This window comes from Excalfactoria chinensis, chromosome 2 (assembly GCF_039878825.1).
Source record: "Excalfactoria chinensis isolate bCotChi1 chromosome 2, bCotChi1.hap2, whole genome shotgun sequence".
Taxonomy (NCBI): Eukaryota; Metazoa; Chordata; class Aves; order Galliformes; family Phasianidae; genus Excalfactoria; species Excalfactoria chinensis.
Genome location: NC_092826.1, coordinates 92,930,086 through 92,949,078, shown reverse-complemented (window position 1 = coordinate 92,949,078; position 18,993 = coordinate 92,930,086). Strand labels below are relative to the sequence as shown.

At 39.3% G+C, this 18,993-nt stretch overlaps 2 protein-coding genes across 2 annotated transcripts; one reads left to right on the top strand and one right to left on the bottom strand.

Moving 5' to 3' along the window:
• Positions 1-1,991: 1,991 nt before the first annotated feature.
• On the bottom strand, positions 1,992-7,872 carry PSMA2 (proteasome 20S subunit alpha 2). The gene is made up of 8 exons (XM_072328173.1): positions 7,633-7,872; positions 5,762-5,838; positions 5,173-5,305; positions 4,675-4,797; positions 4,252-4,333; positions 2,957-3,030; positions 2,494-2,551; positions 1,992-2,411 (listed from the first exon to the last, which is right to left on the bottom strand). Exons 1-8 carry the CDS (start codon positions 7,671-7,673, stop codon positions 2,295-2,297), a joined length of 705 nt encoding a protein of 234 aa, XP_072184274.1. The 5' UTR covers positions 7,674-7,872; the 3' UTR covers positions 1,992-2,294.
• A 39-nt stretch (positions 7,873-7,911) lies between these two features.
• On the top strand, positions 7,912-9,564 carry MRPL32 (mitochondrial ribosomal protein L32). The gene is made up of 3 exons (XM_072328174.1): positions 7,912-8,149; positions 8,249-8,430; positions 8,942-9,564. The coding sequence occupies exons 1-3, from the start codon at positions 8,032-8,034 to the stop codon at positions 9,194-9,196; spliced, it is 555 nt and encodes a 184-aa protein (XP_072184275.1). The 5' UTR covers positions 7,912-8,031; the 3' UTR covers positions 9,197-9,564.
• Positions 9,565-18,993: the final 9,429 nt, after the last annotated feature.

The window sequence follows — 18,993 nt, the reverse complement described above, 5'->3', positions numbered from 1 at the left end:
GGTTAAACAGGGTACACCGCTCCTCCAGGCTCCACCACGAGCCACCTTTCCATGCTGGTACACATTCAATTATTCTTTCTCAGAACTCTGAGTTAAGAAGCTACATGGCTCCATCTCTCTCAGAGTTAGGAACCTGGTCATATTAAAACAGGCATAACTATAAATGATTGTTTGCAGTCCATCCAGCTCAAGGCTGGACAGTTGGCTTTGCTAACACCAGAATGACTTTTTTTCCTCATGCCTATTTTTTTTTTTTTGCTACTCCTGAAACGATATATAGGACCTGTCTTTGCAATCACTCAAAGAAGATGGGGAGATTGCTGTCTATATGTCCTCTTGCTATCATCGCAGTTAATGAAGCCTCAGTTTGAGCTGTTTTAAATTGTACTTGCTTTATTTGAAGTCCCTGTATTGTCTGACACAGAAGTTACTACATCATTAAACCAGAAGAAAAACGGAATGTGTGAGCTTTCTCATTTCTTCATCACCTATAAAATGAGCAATTTTCTACACAGAGGAAAGCTGTTCACTTAAAACTATACACACACGCAAAAAAAAAGCAACCCACCCAAAAAGCATGAACACCTTAAAACAATTTTCATTTGCTCCACTATTACCATCTTGGGAATGAAGTAGTTTGGTTTTGATTACATTTCACAGGGTGCTCTTCTCTAATCAACTCTTTCTAGTAGAGGATGCAACTAACCTACTGCAGTTCATGCTAATTACTTAAGTACCTACCTGCTTTTTTCTTTCCCCTTCATTTGCATACAAAATTCCTTTATATAACATCAACATCTGGATGCATGTAAATATTACAGTAGAATTTCATTTTTCTGAATGATGATTCTGGGAGCACAAATTAAAATCTAGTAATATCAAGTCTCTGGATACACTTCCTCGTTGCTTAGTTGTCTCTAAGAAGAATCAGAATATGAATTGGTTTTGAGTGAAAAATACTCAAAAAGTGGTCTGAACAAATCTTAAAGAGCCACCTGAACATAATTTTTCATTCTTGACATTATGAAATAAAATTTCATTTATGGCATGCTTCAGAAATTCTTATTTGCCTAATGATAATGTAAAACATTAGAAAGCAGACATAGAAAAGATCAGTTAGTTTGTATGTCACTTTCTTTGGATTTTTATTTTCTTTATTGGTTATGGATGGTTAACATTTAACCTGTCTGGCTGCTCCCGTATAGCTTTATTAATATACAAGCAGACTGATCCAACTATGATAGTTTCCATTTCATTATCAGTAACTTGTCAATGGCCCCAGACCAGATTTCTACTTTAAAAAAATGTATATTTAAGCCTCTTTCTTTTGCACAGTTTGCTTCTACATAACCTCACAGACACTACACACGTAAGAAAGAACCACAAGCAACTAACAGTACATATACCCACACACAATAATGTTCAAGTATCTAGTTCTGCATTTTTAAAAGCAGCAATGCATAAATTTAGTGATCTTTTTGTTACTTGCAAGTTGAAAAATACTTCAGCATAATTCAAGGAATAATGTAATTACACTACATGTTCTCATTTTGCTTTCCACATCCCATTGATTTTTAAAAGTACTGGTAAATGCATTTAGGTTTTGGTCTGTAGCAATTGTTTCTGTTATTCCTAACAGCATTTCAGGATTGAAGAATTTCAATTTCTAGGATCACAAACGTCAACTGACTAACAGAAAACAAACTCTTAAGATGTGAAGACTGAGACAATTCTAGACACTCAGAAGCACAGCTGTTTGAGTTCACACTTCATCCCCCAGATCGAAGAGTGTTCTACACCTCTATGGAAGTATGTTTAACACCAGAGCAACCCATTTTGGGAAGTTACTTAATAATTACACAAAATTCCAAAGTGAAAAAATGCTCTTGTATGCAAAGAGTTTAGAAGTTCACAATGTGGAAAATTTTCCTCAACAATGAAGATACCAAAATCTCAGCTTCCTAGAGACAAAAATAAAAAGACACACACACTTTCCCGCAAAACAGAGACCTTCAACCTTTATTACTCTGCCTTTTTATGTATTCAGTATAACTTTACATTTTGTACAGTATTTGGTGTACAAACTTTCCATGTATTAAGGGAAAGAGTTATCTGTATTAAGATTCAATTTATTACAACATCAGGACTGCTGCATTTTCACCCATGATATTTAAAAAAAATTTGTCAGACAAATCATGTAGAAATAAGTATGCAAAAACTGCAAAGAAAAACATTTAAGGAGCCAAAATTAAAAAGACCTTAGTGTGAAGTCACACAGTCTTACTTGGTTTCTACTAGGCTATTGCAGCCAAGTAGTCCTTAACCTCAGTTGGAGTTAGCCTCCTAAAACCAGCTTCATTACATATGCCAACTTCAATGTTGTCTTCTGTCATTTGCCCTTCAAAGCTCTCCTATTAAAGAAAATATAGTTCAGTGAATCATTTCAGTGATGTTGCAAGAGTAAGATGCATATTCTTTACATGTTTTCCTAACCTTTAATGTTAAGATAGCTGTATGAATGGCATCTTCAAGCTCCAAGTCTTCATTGTATCTGTAAAAAGATCACATATTTCAGCACAGTACAATCTTTCTGAATCCTACTAAGTCTAGAATCTCTACAAACTCAAACACTATTAAAATCTCCAAATATTTGTATGAACTGCTATATTAATATTCAAAACAGTTATCATTATTTTAAAAAAATCACTAATGCTGCTGATACTGTGTAGAACAATGTTTTTGCAAATATATACACACACTGCTTATTGTACTGGATCAATTAATCATACACACAGAAGCTTCACATGTACATGTTAAATATGCTAATTAGAAACATGTCATAAGCATTTTAAATTTTTGTACTGTTAATTCAAAAGTATATATATTTTCCTGAGTCTTTTATCAGAGCCTGGAAAAAGAGATCATATTCTTTTAGACATTATAAAAACACACATACCTTTTCTCAAGGAATGTTTTCCCATTGATGTAATTTTTTCCCATCGCTGTTGCTTTCCAAGCAAAATAAGCTCCCTGTAAAAGCAACAATCTATTGTTTTTTCTAATTCAGTCAAATGTTACATATCCAATTGTTTAGTAACAGGTACAGAAGCCATTAGGAAAATTCTGAATGTTATGACAATGTGAGGTTATTTTGGGTTACATTCACACTAATTTGATGTGAAAAGATTTGCTATGGAAACGTACAAAACACTTTTATTGGGCCTTGCTGATAAATTAGGCCTGCCAATACTTTGAAAAATAGATTTAGTAAATTGTTAGCATAGTTTGATTTGGGATTCCTTGAACAGAAACTCTATGTTTGCCCTTGAGAATGAACAGTCAGTTCTTTCACAAGGCTCATCTCATATATAAATAAATGTGTATATATATATTTATAGGTATGTTTATACGTATGTGTTTATGCACATAAACAAATAAATACATGTGTATATATATATATATATTTCAAAAGACTTGCTACACAACAGCCATCTGATTTATCTTAGCTACTACCAAGGTATTTAGCCATTGGGCCTGTTCTTTCCTATAGCATAAAGGCAATCACACCCTATCTATAGCTCAATCAAGATGCCTTACACAAGGCAACTGTATTTTGTTTTTTACATTTGACCATCGGGCAGTGACTCACACTTCTGAAGCTTACTGAATATCGTGAGAGTAACAGATATTTTAATTTGATGAAAAATCTGGTAACTTACACAGGAATCAACAGGTAATTTTTAGTAAAGACGCTGTTGTAACAAATAAATTCACGTAAATTAACCACTACCATTAAATAATGAAAATATTTGCATTGCATTTCACAATGGAACAGACTTTGGCCTAATTCTGCTACAGCTTACAGAATAACTATTTGAGCTGTACAAGTGGTCAAATACTTTTTCCTGGTACCTGCTGCAGAATGCCAGAATGACTGTTGCTGTTACTACCAAGCAGGTAGGAAGAGATGAAAAAGGGTGGTGATGTCCTTCAAAACCTGTTGCCATTCCTCATGCAGTCCATAAATATGGAAGCAAATAAGCAAGCAGGTGCCACCCACTTCCCAAACTTCCTTTGGCACAATAGCCAAAACTCCAGGCATATTCCCAGCATGAATCATTCTGAATTCTGGTTAAGGAATCTTTACTTCTAGCTCCAGATCCTTCAAACCACAGAAAGTATTTTACAAGCACATATGAAATTTTAGATATTTTACAAAAGCAGTCTAATTTACAAGTGTAAGATACTTACAGATGGATCTGACTGGAATAAGTAGGGCCGCCCCTCATTCCAGCCACATATTAGCAGTGATACACCAAATGGACGAACACCTCTACATAAAAATAAAAAAACACCACACAAAACAAACAAAACAAACTAACTCAGAGCTGGCACGCTAAATTCATAAATGTATTCAGTGAACACCAAAGCTGCTTTACTTCAGATGCATTAAATTTCCCCAAAGGCCACAGAGCTGTTATCATGACTAGTCAACCTATTCAAGATATAACAACTATCTCACCCACTTCCAGCTATTGGTCCTCCCACTCACCCACTTTCTATGATCATTTTCCAGTGAAAAAATATCTGTGTTTTTGACATTAAAAATTAATCACCAGGTAGTTCTCATACTTTTCGGTTCTAACTACCTGCAAACTTTGGAAAACCACATACCCAGACTGCGTATATTCCTGCATCACAGAAGCAATTCTTTGTACTAGCTGAGCTGTTGGAATAGGCTCATGATAAACCAAGAAATATTGCTGGGCCAGCTTCCGTGCTCTGTGTACAAGTACTCTAAAAACAGAGACAAAATTATTGTATTAGAAATCCAACTATTTGTTATGATTTTAGCCAAAAATTCTTAAAAATTACTATTCAAAGGAATTAGGCTTCTGACAAACAGAACGTATGAAAACATAAGACTATATTGAGTTTTATTCTACTGAGTTACCAACTCAGTAACTCCCTGAAGTACTTCGAAAAACAGAAACTAAGACTGAATTCATTGCTCATCTCACTCTCATTTTTGAGATATATTATCTTGGTAAATAATATTGTAAAAAACCTTATAGAGAAAGATCTCATATACAGCATAACCCAGCATACTATTAAGCTATACATACAGAAAAATGTATCTAAATGATGACCAAGCATATATTTTTTTATTACCTGTAATCTGGACCCATACCACTATACACTAAACCTATATGTTTGGTAATTGGTTCTACTTTATGGACACTCCTTTCATCATATAGAATGGATTTCTGCTTCTTTTCCGTTGCTAACACCACTCCATTTGCAGCTAGAAAAAGGGAAAAAAAAAAAAAAAAAAGGTATATTGAACTACACTTACAGAAAGCAGTTGAAATACAGAACAGATTTGTAGAAACAAACAAGTTTGCTCCTCCATTTTTAAAAATCTCTTCAAGTTTAGAATCATGCTAAAGAGACACTTTGATGAATCCACCCAACATAAGGTTTCCCATTTTAAATAACCATACAGTTCTCATAATCACATTTTATATATTCTTAAGTATATATTAACAATGGAGCAGTTGAAATAACTATTTCTATACATAGAAACATATCTAGACTTATTTTCTTAAGTAACAATAACACTCTGAACCAAAGGTGTTTGTTTCTACTGGTTGTGTCTCCAAAATTACCCCAGCACCTTTCTTCACAAATGGAGCTCTATCTTCCCCATCTTCTTTATGATACTCAGTCTTCCACTACTGCAGTTACGATATGAACAAACCTTTAATCCCAACCGATGGAGCTCCTGCAGCCACTGCAGCCAAAGCATACTCAATCTGAACAAGTTTCCCAGAAGGACTGAAAATGAAAAGGCAGAAGTAAGCCTGACATAATTCAAATATGCATCAATTAACTTCCAATTAACTAATTAAAATTAATCAATCAACTCAAATATGCATCAGTTAACTTCCTTTTTAATCTCTTTACAGCTAGTATCTGCATACTCTAAATAAATAAATAAATAAAAATCCAAAGACTTTAAAAGAACCAGGCTGATAAAGCCCAGAAACCTTATACCTGCCTGTGACATCAATGAAAATCGATGCTTCTTGGATAGGATTAGATCTGATTGCAATGCCAAGTTTCCCACTCAGTGGGATCATGAATTTCTACTGAAACAGCATTTATACATATTTTGCAAAAGACTTTGAAACACTGAGGCTCACTGTTTAAAGACAGAAGCGGAACACTGCTATTCTTTTTCAATTATATGGCCAGTGACACAAGATGCAAATAACTCATCTCAGCTTCAGGTATTCCCACATCTTGCTTTAAAGACCGTTAACAATACAAGCAAATCAATAATTTCCTGTATGAGAATCAAAACATCCAGAACATCAGCAAAATAAATTAAAAACTAGCACTAACTAAAATAATTGATTCTCATTACATGGGACAAGTGAATATGGAAAAGTGTAAGTAATTGTTATGTCTTTCATGTGAATACAAACACAAACAGTTTCAAGGTATTAGTGCTTTGCAAAGTACAAAAAACTTTGTTTACTCCATTAGGAAAGAGCTAATGAAAAATTCACTTTTAGTGAAACGCGCATATTCAGCTGAATTCATACACTAAGAAGATTCCTCTCCTACTGCCTTATTTGCTTAACTGCAACATCACTTTAGTAAACTATTTTGTAATTACACCATTACATAGCACTACTCTGAGATTAAGACACCACTTTACCAAAGCCAGCAGGCTCTTGCTTTCAGTTTTTCTTTCTGCACCTTCATAATATAATTCTCGACAACACCTTCATTTAAAAAAATATATATTTTTCCTTTTATCTGAATTCATCTGAAGCGAACGTATTAGGGTTATCATTTTAACAGTTACCAGTCCAACTGCATATTCAGTGCATCCTACATCAAAGCTATGCAAGACCATAGGAGAGCAAGGCAGGAAGAGAAATAAACTCGTGGAAGTTCATCAGAAGCTCATCTGATGGCTTCCTTTTATTCTCACACCCCGCAAAGCCTGTCTTATAGCAAACCAGCAATACTCAACAGCTAGGCTGTCCCCATGCACCTCGGGTAGGTCGTAAGACCTACCCTAGCGGCACGGGAGTAAGGCGCCAGCACTCTGCCTGAGTCTCCGTGAAGAGGCGGATAGGACCCGCGTGCTCCTTCAAGCCTTTCCACCAGTCGCAGGCAGCAAGGCACAACAAGGGATGAAAGCAGACCTGGCTCAGACCATCAGGCCCCACGACGACTCCAACATGTAGCAAACTGAAAGGAAGCTCCTGGAGCCGGGGGCAGCCCCGCCGTGAAGGTGCGATCCCCACCAATTAATTTCCCCAGCTTTACCGGACACCCTCATCCCAAGGGATCGAAGGTCGCCGCCCAGTTCGCCAGCCGCAGCCGGTATCTCCTGGCCCTCGCTGCTCCCTCACACCCATCCCTTCTGCCCAGGCCCAGCAGCGCTGGCAGGCCCGGCACCGGGAACGCAATGACTCTGCAAAGCACCCTCTTCGTCCTTCCTCCGCACCGGACGGCCGCTTCACGCAGACTGTACGCTGTTTCCTTCTTCTCCCGCGAGCCTGCCCGCTGCGAACCGGGGCCCGCGGCACCCTCCCCCCACCCACTACGCACCTGAAGGTAGTGAGGGAGAAGCTATAACCTCGCTCTGCCATCTTGGAAGCAGCCCCCAGAGCTGTGCCCCCAGCTCCCTGTGCGCAGGCGCGGTCTACCCGATCGCCCTGCCCGCTTCCAGCGCGAAGACACAGCTCGCGCGCTGATTGGCGCCGAGGGAAGCACAGCGCCGCCGTGCGCCGAGCCCGCGAGGGGGGCGGCTGGCCGAGTTACCCGCCGTGAGGCATGCCGGGAGTCCTTAGAGTCTTCGACCCCCTCCCCGCCTCTCCACAAGGGCTGCTGGGAGTCGAAGTCCCGGTCTTGGTCGTTGTTACGCTGTGAGGTGTTCGAGGCACTCGTTTTCCCAGAAGGCTGAGGGCGCCTGCGGGCCCCTGATTTCCTCCTGTGGTTCCTACGGGCATGGCGATTATGGTGCTGCATATGGTGCCGCCGATCCGCGTTCTTCTCCAGCGCTTCTGGCAGAGGCTGGAGCGCGGCCGCTTGCTGGCAGCCTGCGGGGTGCAGAGCCCGCTGTGGGGTAGGCAGGGATGGGTGGGGGCGGTGCCGGTGCCGGGACCCGCGTTTGCCCTCAGTGGGTTGAGGAAGGCCGGCGATAACGAGTTCCGTTTCCCTTCAGGTCTGGAGACCGCCGTTCAGACCCCCTCTTGTCTGCCGGAGCCGGCAGCGGGCACCGCAGGGAGCGGCGAGGGGCCGGGCTTCCTCGGCAGCGTCGTGTGGATGGCGGCGCCGAAAAAAAGGCGTAGTATCGAGGTGAACCGCTGCAGGCGGAGGAATCCTCACAAGCTCATACCAGTCAAGGTGATGGCGATACATAAGCTCACCCCTGAGAAGCGTTACAGTAGTCAAAACTGCCTTGAAAGAGCGTTCTGGAATTTGTTTATAAACAAGTTTAAAAAACGTCGTAATCTTCAAAATACTTTGTAATGTACAGCCTTCTTGTCTGAGGGCAGCTAAGTAAAAGGTGACAGTTTGTGTAGAAATGAATAAATTGTGGATTCTAGCTGCATAGCTAGTATAAACAAGAAAGAGATCTGCTTCTTGGGAGGTTATTTTAATAATCCACATTTGATATAGAAATGCATTACCAATGACAGACATTAGTTAGAAGAACAAGTTCTGAAAAGGCAGATTAATTTCTCCAGTATTTCATTTATTGCTTTGCAGTAGTTTGTGATTGCTCTTTTTTTTTGTTTGTTTTGTTTTTTTGCTTTAGCTCAAATTACAGAATTTCCTATTTTTGACTATTTTGTGGTTGTTTTTTTTTTTTTTTGTTTGTTTGTTTTTTTGTTGTTGTTGTTGTTTTTTTCAGAGGAACATAGATGTTTGCCCCGAGTGTGGAAACTTGAAACTGAAGCATGTTCTTTGTGGTTATTGTTATGCAAAAGTCAAAGCAGAGACTCAACAGATACGGAAGGAAATGGGTAAAGTGGAAGGAGGACCATTTAATGCTCCTACTGTAGAGACCGTAGTCCTTTATGACGGAGAAAAGCCCACCGAAAAAGATGAAGGCAAGCGGATCATTGAGAGAGCCAGGAAGCGTCCATCTTGGTTTATTCAAAATTAACAGTAAGCATGTTTGTTAAGAATGTTTTCATAGTTGTATTCAGTCAATGCTGATCCTCAGTGTGCATGAGCTTTTGGGATGCCTGATCAAATCACATTTCATATCATGCACTGCTTCTGTATCATGCAGTGGGCAGTGCTTCTTGTTGTTATATTTATCATAGTGGTCAACAATTAAAGAGAAGTTGGGATCAGTCTTGTTGAACTTCTACATACAGTACAGTGACTACTTTGTATGTTAATGTTGTATTCTGTTTTTGTAAAAATATATATATATTTTAATTACTATTAACAAAGGAAAAACAATCACAAATATAAAAATAAAATTCCTAAAGAAATTTGTTTTCTGGTTTTGGCTGTTGGTCTTAGAAAAAAAAAAATCTAAAATTATTGTTGGTTAGAAAAAATATTATTGAGGAAGGATGTGGCTATCTGATAATTTCCATTGCTTTTAATAGAATCTGTCTGGATATCTCCGCAGTACTGCTGTTTGAAATCCTCAGCAGTTTTCCTGTTTTTGAGAGAAATAGCAGCTGCCAAGTAATGTTTGCTCTTTTTCAGTGCTAGACTGAAGGTTATTCTCTCAGTTGTCAGTATGCAAAATAATGCCCCCTGAATGTTCTGTGATTACTTCAGTGGAGTAACAAACTGTGATGCACTGACTGGAAATCTGTAAGTTTAAGTACGGAAGCTCATTATTTGCAACCATTCCTCTTTTGTAGTCTGAATGGCCAGTTTGTGCTTAGAAATCTGCAAGGAACTACATACCTTCCTGACTTGTGTCCTCTGCAGAGCGAGGGTGGCTTTTTGGTGCCTGTAGTCACAGCGGCTAGCTCTGTATTTCAGTTTGGTTTTAGCCAAACACGAGCATTAAAGATTTAAACTAGTTTCAGTTAACTGCCTGAGCCTATGCCATCTTGGTTTGGGGAGCTGTGGTGATGACGAAATATTCAGCGGCTTTTTACATTTTTTAATTAGTTTTTATTTATTTTTTTTATTGTCTGCCTCTGTAGAGGCTCCCTCCAAATTGGGCATTTGATCTAGTGCCTGATTTAGTGGCTGGCAGCCCTGCCTGGAGTAGGGGATTTGGAACTAAATGGTCTTTGAGGTCCCTTCCAACCCAAACCATTCTTTGATTCTATGAAAATAAAATAGAAATTTTGATTTCTTCCTGTTCAAATAGCTTCGATTCTTCTTCTTCTTTTTTTTTTTTTTTTTTTTTTTTTCCTATCAGTAATAATAAGAGATGAAGAAATTATAATAATGAGAAATGAAGAAATTATAAATATTCTTTTGAAAATATTCAACAAGTTAGAGGAGTAGAACCATTGGGGAAAAAAATAGGGGACGTTTTTGCTTCTCTTTCGAATAAGAGAATCATTATTATAGAAAAGCTTATTAGAATGTATATCAATGTTTCTGGCAACTAGAAGTCTCACATATGATTAGATGATAAAGCATGCAGTAAAGAGCATCTCAAAGACTTGTGTAACATTTCAATTTGGGAGTATGTTTTACAGAACAAGTGAGTAGTGCTAAGTCATTTTTATTTATTTATTTACTTATTTTATTATTTTTTTTTTTAAACTTAGGAGTTGTTAGGAAAATACCCATGCTTGTTAACAGTTCAATTTATGCAGGTTGCCCCATGGAATTCATGAAAACTAAGCAGATAGAAAGATTGCAGTAACTCTAATTGATAGGGCAATTTATTACTGTAAAACACTATTTTTCAGCATATTCCCTACCACTAGCTATGCATTTTCACCAGAGGTGAACAGAAGAGTGCATGCCATGCTTGTAAAGTCTACACAGCAGAGGAGACTCACTGTTTCACAGCTGCTGTGGTGGCATCATTTTTTGGAAAGACAGTACCAGGAACTGCGTATAATGGGTTGAGGAATGTCCTGTTTGTAAAAGAAAATAAAACGAGTAGCTCAACACAAGCTCAAATATAGAGTAGCAGCTTATATGAGGGTATGGAAATGCACCTAAAGCCTTAGGTCATTTATGAGGCTTGTTCCTGACCTGGGAAGCCAAAGCTGAAGGGAACAGTAGGGTTCATCAGTTTTACAGTTTAATATTTCAGTCTATGGGCCCATACCAGAGCCTCAGGGCTGGGGAGAACCCAGGGCACATAGCATCCTAGGGCCGTGTGACATTACTGCCTTTACTTTGCTCTGAGAAGGCTCAGGGAATATCTGAGTCATAGAATCTAGGTCTTTTCCAACCTTGGTGATTCTAAGAAGATCATCCAGTCCAACCGTTCATCACCAATAGCTCCCACTAAACCACGTCCCTCAACACAACATCCAATCGTTCCTTGAATGCCCCCAGGGTTGGTGACTCCACCACCTCCCTGGGCAGTCCATTCCAGTGCCTGACCACCCTTTCTGACAAGTAATATTTCCTAATGCCCAGCCTGAATATCCTCTGTTGCAGCTTGAAACCATTCCCTCTAGTTGTCTCACTAGTGACCCAAGAGAAGAGGTCGACCCCCAGCTCACTACAGCCTCCCTTCAGGAAGTTGTAGAGAGCAATGAGGTCTCCCCTCAGCCTCCTCTTTTCCAGGCTGAGCATTCCCAGCTTCGTCAGCCTTTCCTTGTGAGACCTGTGCTCCAGACCACTCACCAGCTTTGTTGCCCTCCTTTGAACATGTTCCAGGGCCTCAATGTCTTTCTTGCAGTGAGTGTTGACTATCACTGCCTACTGGGAGCATGGAAGATGAAACCTGACTTTTCTTACACTCAGTAATGGGAGGACAAGAAGCACCAGGACATGAGCAACTTCCAGTCAGGCAAACAGAAAAATTGTCACCATGAGGGTGCTCAGATATGGAATTGATACCCTGCAGGCTTGAGGTCTTCATCCTCCCCAGGGCATCCAAACATACTGAGGCTGACCAAATCAAACCCACAAAACAATCAATCCTCTAAACATGTTGTCTGCACTAAAGGCTTTCAAGGGAAAAGAATGAGCAAAAGGGAGAAAAGCTATGAATGTGCTGTGAGGTAACATCTGCCTCTGTTAGTCCACTGGACAGCTTAATAGTTGCTACTGCCTCCTGCATCTGCACAAGGCATGAAAGCAGAATACTGGAAACATTTAGGAAAAAGGGGCACATTGGGATCACTTTATTCTGTGTTGGCATAGGCACAGCAAACTGTCACCAGAAACATGAATACAAGTGGCTTTAGTTCTTAGTGTAACAGCAGTCTGTATGTTCTCTTGGCACATCATTTGTAATTTAGTTAAAACACAGGAAATAAATACCTCACTTTCCTCTTTATCTGGTGTAGGATATGAACTCTTTCACACTGCTTGTGGTGGCCAAGTGATGGGGGACAGACACGGACATACCTGAGTCCCGGCCCCTAAGCTTTTTTTCTCAATACTCTATTCCAGAGATTGCAGATGTCAAATCAGTCCAAATTACTTATCTAGAGGCAGGTCTGATATCCAGCTATTCTTTGCGTACTGCCATGGAGGGCCTGGCTTCACCTTCAACCACTTGTTCTGTAGCCATGGAGGGACAGGCTGAGGACAGCTATCCCTAATTGACTTTATCATTCTTGGAGTGGAAAACCCCGTCACCAGGTCCCAAGGACCTCACAGGCCCTCCAGCAGACACCCCAGCTGTCCTAGTATAGCCACCCAGAGGACAGCAGGCCCTCTCCTCCCCACTCCTCTCCTCTGGGGATCAAGGCAGAAGAGATGTGTATGGGAAACTGTTAATCACAGACTGAACCTCTGATTAAACCATCTGAGGCAAATGTTGGGTCAGCTGTGGGAGCGCAGGTGAAGGTAGTTCAGCTGTGCTCTCAGAAGGGGTGGAGCTTGACTCCACCTCTTCTAGATTCCATTTAAGGGCTGACCACCACTAAGGCAGCATTTTTTTCTGGAGATTGCTCCTTTGTGGAGTTCTGGTGGCAAGCCTCAACATTTTCCATCTTGACTGAGGGTCTTTGAGTTGGTGATTTTTTCCCATAGATATCCTCTGGCTATCTATTTACAACTATTCTTGTATTATTCTAACTATACATAACTATTCTTGCATTATTCCAACTGTACAGATGCTACCTTCTCTCACTCTAGGGGCAGGAGTGAGGAATGAAAATGTATGGCTGATGCAACCCACAAAACTCAAGAGTTTTTAATGACTGCATCTCTCTTGATTGATCTTAGGCACTGAACATTTTCATGGTGCTTGAGGTACGCAGGGATAAAGTGATGGGAGGTGACTACTTACACAGCTGTGCCACTTTTCCCCTTGAGAATGACCCCTGCAGGATCCAAGGGAACCACTGAATATTAGGAAAAGGTTTCTGTGAGAATTCAAGAAGTGTTTAGATGATGGTCTCCAGAATGTTGTTTGAATTTCAGTTGGTCCTATATGGAGCCATATGTTGCACTCAGTGATCCTTACGTGTCCCTTCAAGTCAGGATATTCTGTGGCCTGCATAAGAAATAATGTGGCCAGCATGACCAAGGAAGACGTTGTCACCTTGTACAGGGTACTGGAGAGACTACATCTCAAGCATTATGTTCAGTTTGGAGTCCTTTGCTACAAGAAGGATCTTGAGTTGCTTGAGCATGTGCAGAAAAGAGCAGTGAAGCTGATAAAGGAACTGGGAAAAAAAAATATTGCAAGGAGGAAATGAAGGAAATGGAATTGGGAAGAGGAACATGAGAGAGATTCCTCACTCTCTTGGTGTGCCTGAAAGGAGATTGTAGCAAGGGGCTGCTGGTCTCTTTTTCAAGGTGACAAGTGATAAGATGTGAGGCTACAGTCTCAGATTGTGCAAGAGGACGTTTAATTGGACTTCGGGAAAAATTTCTTCATTGCTAAAGTGCTTGTATGGGAAACTGGTAATCACAGCCTGAACCTCTGATTAATCAGCTGAGGTGAGTGTTGGGTCAGCTGTGGGAGCACAGGTAAGAGTAATTTAACTGTGTTCCTGGAAGGGGTGGAGCTTGGCTCCGCCTTCTCTAGACCTCATTTAAGGGCTAGCCACCACCAAGGCAGTATCTCTTGGAGATTGTTCCTCGGTGGAGATTGACTCAGCATTTTTCAGCAGACTGAAGGCTTCCATATGCGTGAGGTTTTTTTGCAAATAACCTTTCAGATACTTATTACCACCTCTCTTGTACCATTACCATCTTTACATTACTGTCACTGTGCAGTGCTCAAGCATTGGAATGAGCTCCCCAGGTCAGTGGTGGTGTCCTCATCGTTGGAGGTATTCTAGAGAAGTGTGGATATGGCACTAAGGAACATGGTTTGTAATAGAACTTGGCAGATCAAGTTAATGGTTGCACTTGGTGTTCTAGGACTTCCCCAACCTATGTAATTCTATGATTCTAAAAATTTGCTCTTCTTCCTGTACCTTTGTAATGTTAAAATGAGCAGCAGGTATTTGTGTTTGTATCAGTGCCATATGATCAGACATCATTCTGTTCAATTACTTGGAATCAGTAGGAAATCTATACAGCTCATGCTATTTTCACCAGTCTTTTGAATGTATTTTTATGACGACAACACCAAAAGGCCTCCTATTTTATGATGTTCACTTACAACATGAGAGGTGGTGGTACAGAAGTTGAGGCTGAATGTTCTCACCAACATTCCATTCCGTTTTGCTACCATGTGACATATGGTAGCAGAGGGGGAGTTTGACAGAATGGCATCTGACGTCAAGTGTGTATGAAGCAAAGGGGTGTAACTGTATCACTCCAGGCAGAAAAAATTGCATCTATTCACATTCATCAATGCTTGCTAAAGATGGACTGCGGATGTTAGCATGGTGAAATAGGGATTGCATGGTCAGCGGTTTTTCTAGCAAGAGTGCTGTCAAAGCAGCTGTAAAACTGGGTTATCTCCATTGGTGCAGATTTTTATGAGGGTGGCATGTAGTCTTCTGTTCACTGCTGGGAAAAATACGTAACTGATGGCAGGGGCTATATTGAAAAATAGCATTTTGTAGCTGATAATTTGCTCTATTAGATAGTGTCTTTGTTGTAATTTCCATGGAAATAAATAGGAGGCATTACTTTTGGAGCAACGGATGAATTGTGAAGCTGTCAGCAGTTTGTTTAAAAAAAAAAAGTTTCTTTTCTTTTGTCTGAAAATTTCATTATTAGATACATGCTGTATGTATGTGTTTTTGTTTGTTTCTTTGTTTACTTCTAAGTACTGTATGTAAAAAGAATGCTATTCCAAGTGTCGGAAAGAATGATCACAATGTCCAAAAAAACAAGGATGTAAGTCGCTAAACAGTTTTGCATTGCACTAAGATCTACACATCTAATAGTGATCTCTGGCAGTAAAGAACTACTTGATAAACCAAGTTTCTCTTTAATTTCCCATTTAGTACTGAAATTTTAGTGAAAGTTTATAGAAGTTCTGTAGAAGACGCTGTACTAGCAAGTGGCAGAAGTAGGTACACCGGATACTTTAAAGCACTAGGTGGCAGAGTAGTGTAGCTTTCTGATAGGTGGAAAAGAGGCTGGTGTATCATCATATCATATCATAATATCGTGCGAGTTGGAAGGGACCTTAGAGATCATCGAGTCCAACTCCCGGGATTCGAGCCCTTCTGTGTAGCAGAGCAGCATTTCTGCCACTTGTGCCACAGGGGGGATTCGAACCCCGGGCCTCTGGTGTTGCAAGCAGCAATTCTACCACTGTGCCACCGGAGGCACACATGTGTGATATGATACAGTCACAGTCAGATTTAAGAAATTTGCATCTGTATGAATAAAAGATTAGCAAATTAAATTTGCCAAATACAAAGAAAAATGTGATAGTTTTCATGGGACATGGGCTAATCTATTATAATTCATTGTTCTGAGAGGATTAAATGAGATCTATACTGAAAATTAATGCACTAGATTTTATGTATACCTATGAACTTCTGCTCTTCGCTGGGTGGTTTATTTTAAATTGCAGTTGTACCTATCAGGTTCCCTAATAAGATAGTGGAAAATTACAGATGGCTTTTATACTCTGTTCCTTTGTACTTCTTGTATATTCAGTTATGTGACATTTTATATATGCAGCTAGAAAGTTGCAGAAATAATAGGTCTGATGGCATTCCAATCAATTTGAAGGTGTAGCAGCTTTGAATTTGTAAAGTCATAAGGATCTACTTGTAAACAGCAGACACAAAGTGGAAAGAGAGGTAAAGTTCTCCTGTCTTTTAATAAATAAAGGCATACTCTTGCTCAATCAACACCTTGACTCTGTTCCAAGTCATAATTCAGAGGGACTGCAACAGCTTTGAATGTGATAGCTGGTGAAAATGCATAGCTAGTGGTGGTGACTATGTTGAAAAGGAGTGCTTTGTAGCTGAGAATTTGCTCTATCGAATAGTGTTATGTCTTTGTATCTGTTGAAGCTTCCACAGAAATAAATGGGAGGCATTACTTCTGGAGCAGTCTATGTACACAAGCATTTGTCTTTTTCATTTCAGTTTTTGAAAGGGCACAGACTACAAAAAGTGGTTCTGAAAATGATTATTCTTTATAGGTACACTTTTCACTACACAAGAATATAAAAATGTTTTGTTTATGCATCCTCAATGCAGGAAATAACTTACGCAGCTGTAGAAGAATAGTATGCATTAAATATGGTGTGTAGGTCATGTTATAGGAAGAACAATCCATCCTAACTTGTGATGCAGATATAGATTTACATCTATTCTCAGTGTATGCTAATAATACTTCTATTCACAGCCCCATCACCAGACTCATCAGCTTTTCTAGCAATTTGGCTTAATGGCTCTGGGTTTTTTGGTGTTTTTCTTTTGTTATATGATAGGTCTAGAGTGTATTACATTAAATATTTCCAGTAAAACTTAAGGATTTCTTGTACACTGTTGGAGTGATTAATGTTTCGTTTTATATTCTGAGATTGTTAAATACAAAGAATAGTTTTTTTTAAAGGAGATGTTAAGGCTCAAAATGGACAGACGAGTCCTGTAGGAAGAGTTCATTCTAAATATATTAAGATTTGAAGTTCCCACTCATTCATCTTTGTGATCACCACTGTATCATGATGTTAAAGAAGCCATTGATTTCAGCAGGTTTTCTTCTAAGGGAAATCACACCTCCAAGTAACAGAGGGGCAGGCTCTTAAGCACCCACCTGTTATCTTATGAAGAATTTACTGAGATCATGAAAGCTTTTTTATTGAAATCAAAGCAGTCAAAACTAAGCCTTTCAGTTGCCATTAGCCATCTTATTGCATTGCTTCAGCCCATGAGTCCAGCTATGCTTTAGTACTTTGGATAATATTATTAATGAATAAAGAATGTAATCCTTTAGAATCTCAGAATGCTGAGACATTTAAATTTCTTTGGCCCCAAATCACTCCTTCTCATCACTCCTTTATGTCCAGGTTATCATAAAGAATTTATGAAAAAAAAAAAGAATGGGGGAAGGAAAATGAGGGTCTACATTCAGAGTTAAGACCAAGAAGGTACAGTCACTGGTGAGTGCGTATAAGTAAGGTGCATTCTCTCAATGTGTGTGTAATAGGAAGAGCATAACAGGAGCTGCTGTAGGAAACCTGCCTCTGTGGTGCAACTCAGCAACGGAGTGACTACCTGCAAAGTACCCATGTATGTGACACTGTGGAAATAGATCACAGTGCTGTTGAAATGGATGGGATAGTAAATGATGGGATATTCCTTCATCATTCATCACTATCATGTTAGCATTTGATGTCAGCAACTAAACTGCATTATTCCCATTGATTGGTTGTAAGTTGAGGTGCGGAAAGAGTGAATTTTCTCTAAAGAGAAAATCTTCTAATTTTCTCTTTTCATTTAAGAAACTGATCAAAAACAGCACAAACTTTGCAGGAAGCATACAAAGATCACTTCTATAGTAGTGTGTCTTTCCTTACAGGAGGATCTTATTCCTTTCAGTGGGATTATACAACAGCAGAATCTGTCACCAAGAATTCAGTGTATGATCTCTAAAAGTGTATTCCTGAAAGTAAAAGATTAATCTTCCACAGGTTTAATTCCATTCATTCGGGAATAAGATGCCTTATTTAGACAAGACATTCCTTCTAATAGGAAAAAAAAATAAAAATAAAAACAGCACAAGCCATTAATTTGTTGGGGGGAGGAGAGGGAAGGAAACATTAAAGATTATTTACCAGTAAAAACAGCAGTAGCACATAGCTGGCCTAGATCGCTTCTCAAAGACAACATCTTCCCTCTGAAGGAAGAGAAACTGCAATCATTTCTACCCTTTTCTTGTTGATGAAAGAGATGTACATTGCTTTCAGGTCACCGGAGTGTATCTGCCTCATCTTGCTGATTTGACAAATGCTGAGATCCCTGAATCTGTTGCTTAGGTTTTATCATTCAACAGGCAATCAATTGAGAATATGTACTCTTGATCAAGAGTAATTTAATCATTTCCAGTTTATTGATGTTGTAATGACCCTGATTCTAATGACTGTATCTTCCCAAGAACATAGTTTTGTTAATAAGATTTTCAGGAGTTTTATCTGTATCAGGAGTATAGCACCACATGAAGGAGGTAAAAAGAAGAATTCCATCACCATCTCTGTTCTTACAGCCACATAAGGGCATAGATATGTATATCTTTCCAAAGATTTTGGAAAAGTGATGACAAGTGATAAATGTTTTATTGGGTATTCATGAAAGGTCCCTCTTATGGAGTTGAAATATAAAAAGATTAAAGCTTCTTGTTGAATTCAAAGATGCAGAGAGCATTGTCAGGCAGTTTACTTTTGGTGCATGCTATAACCATGCCCTAATA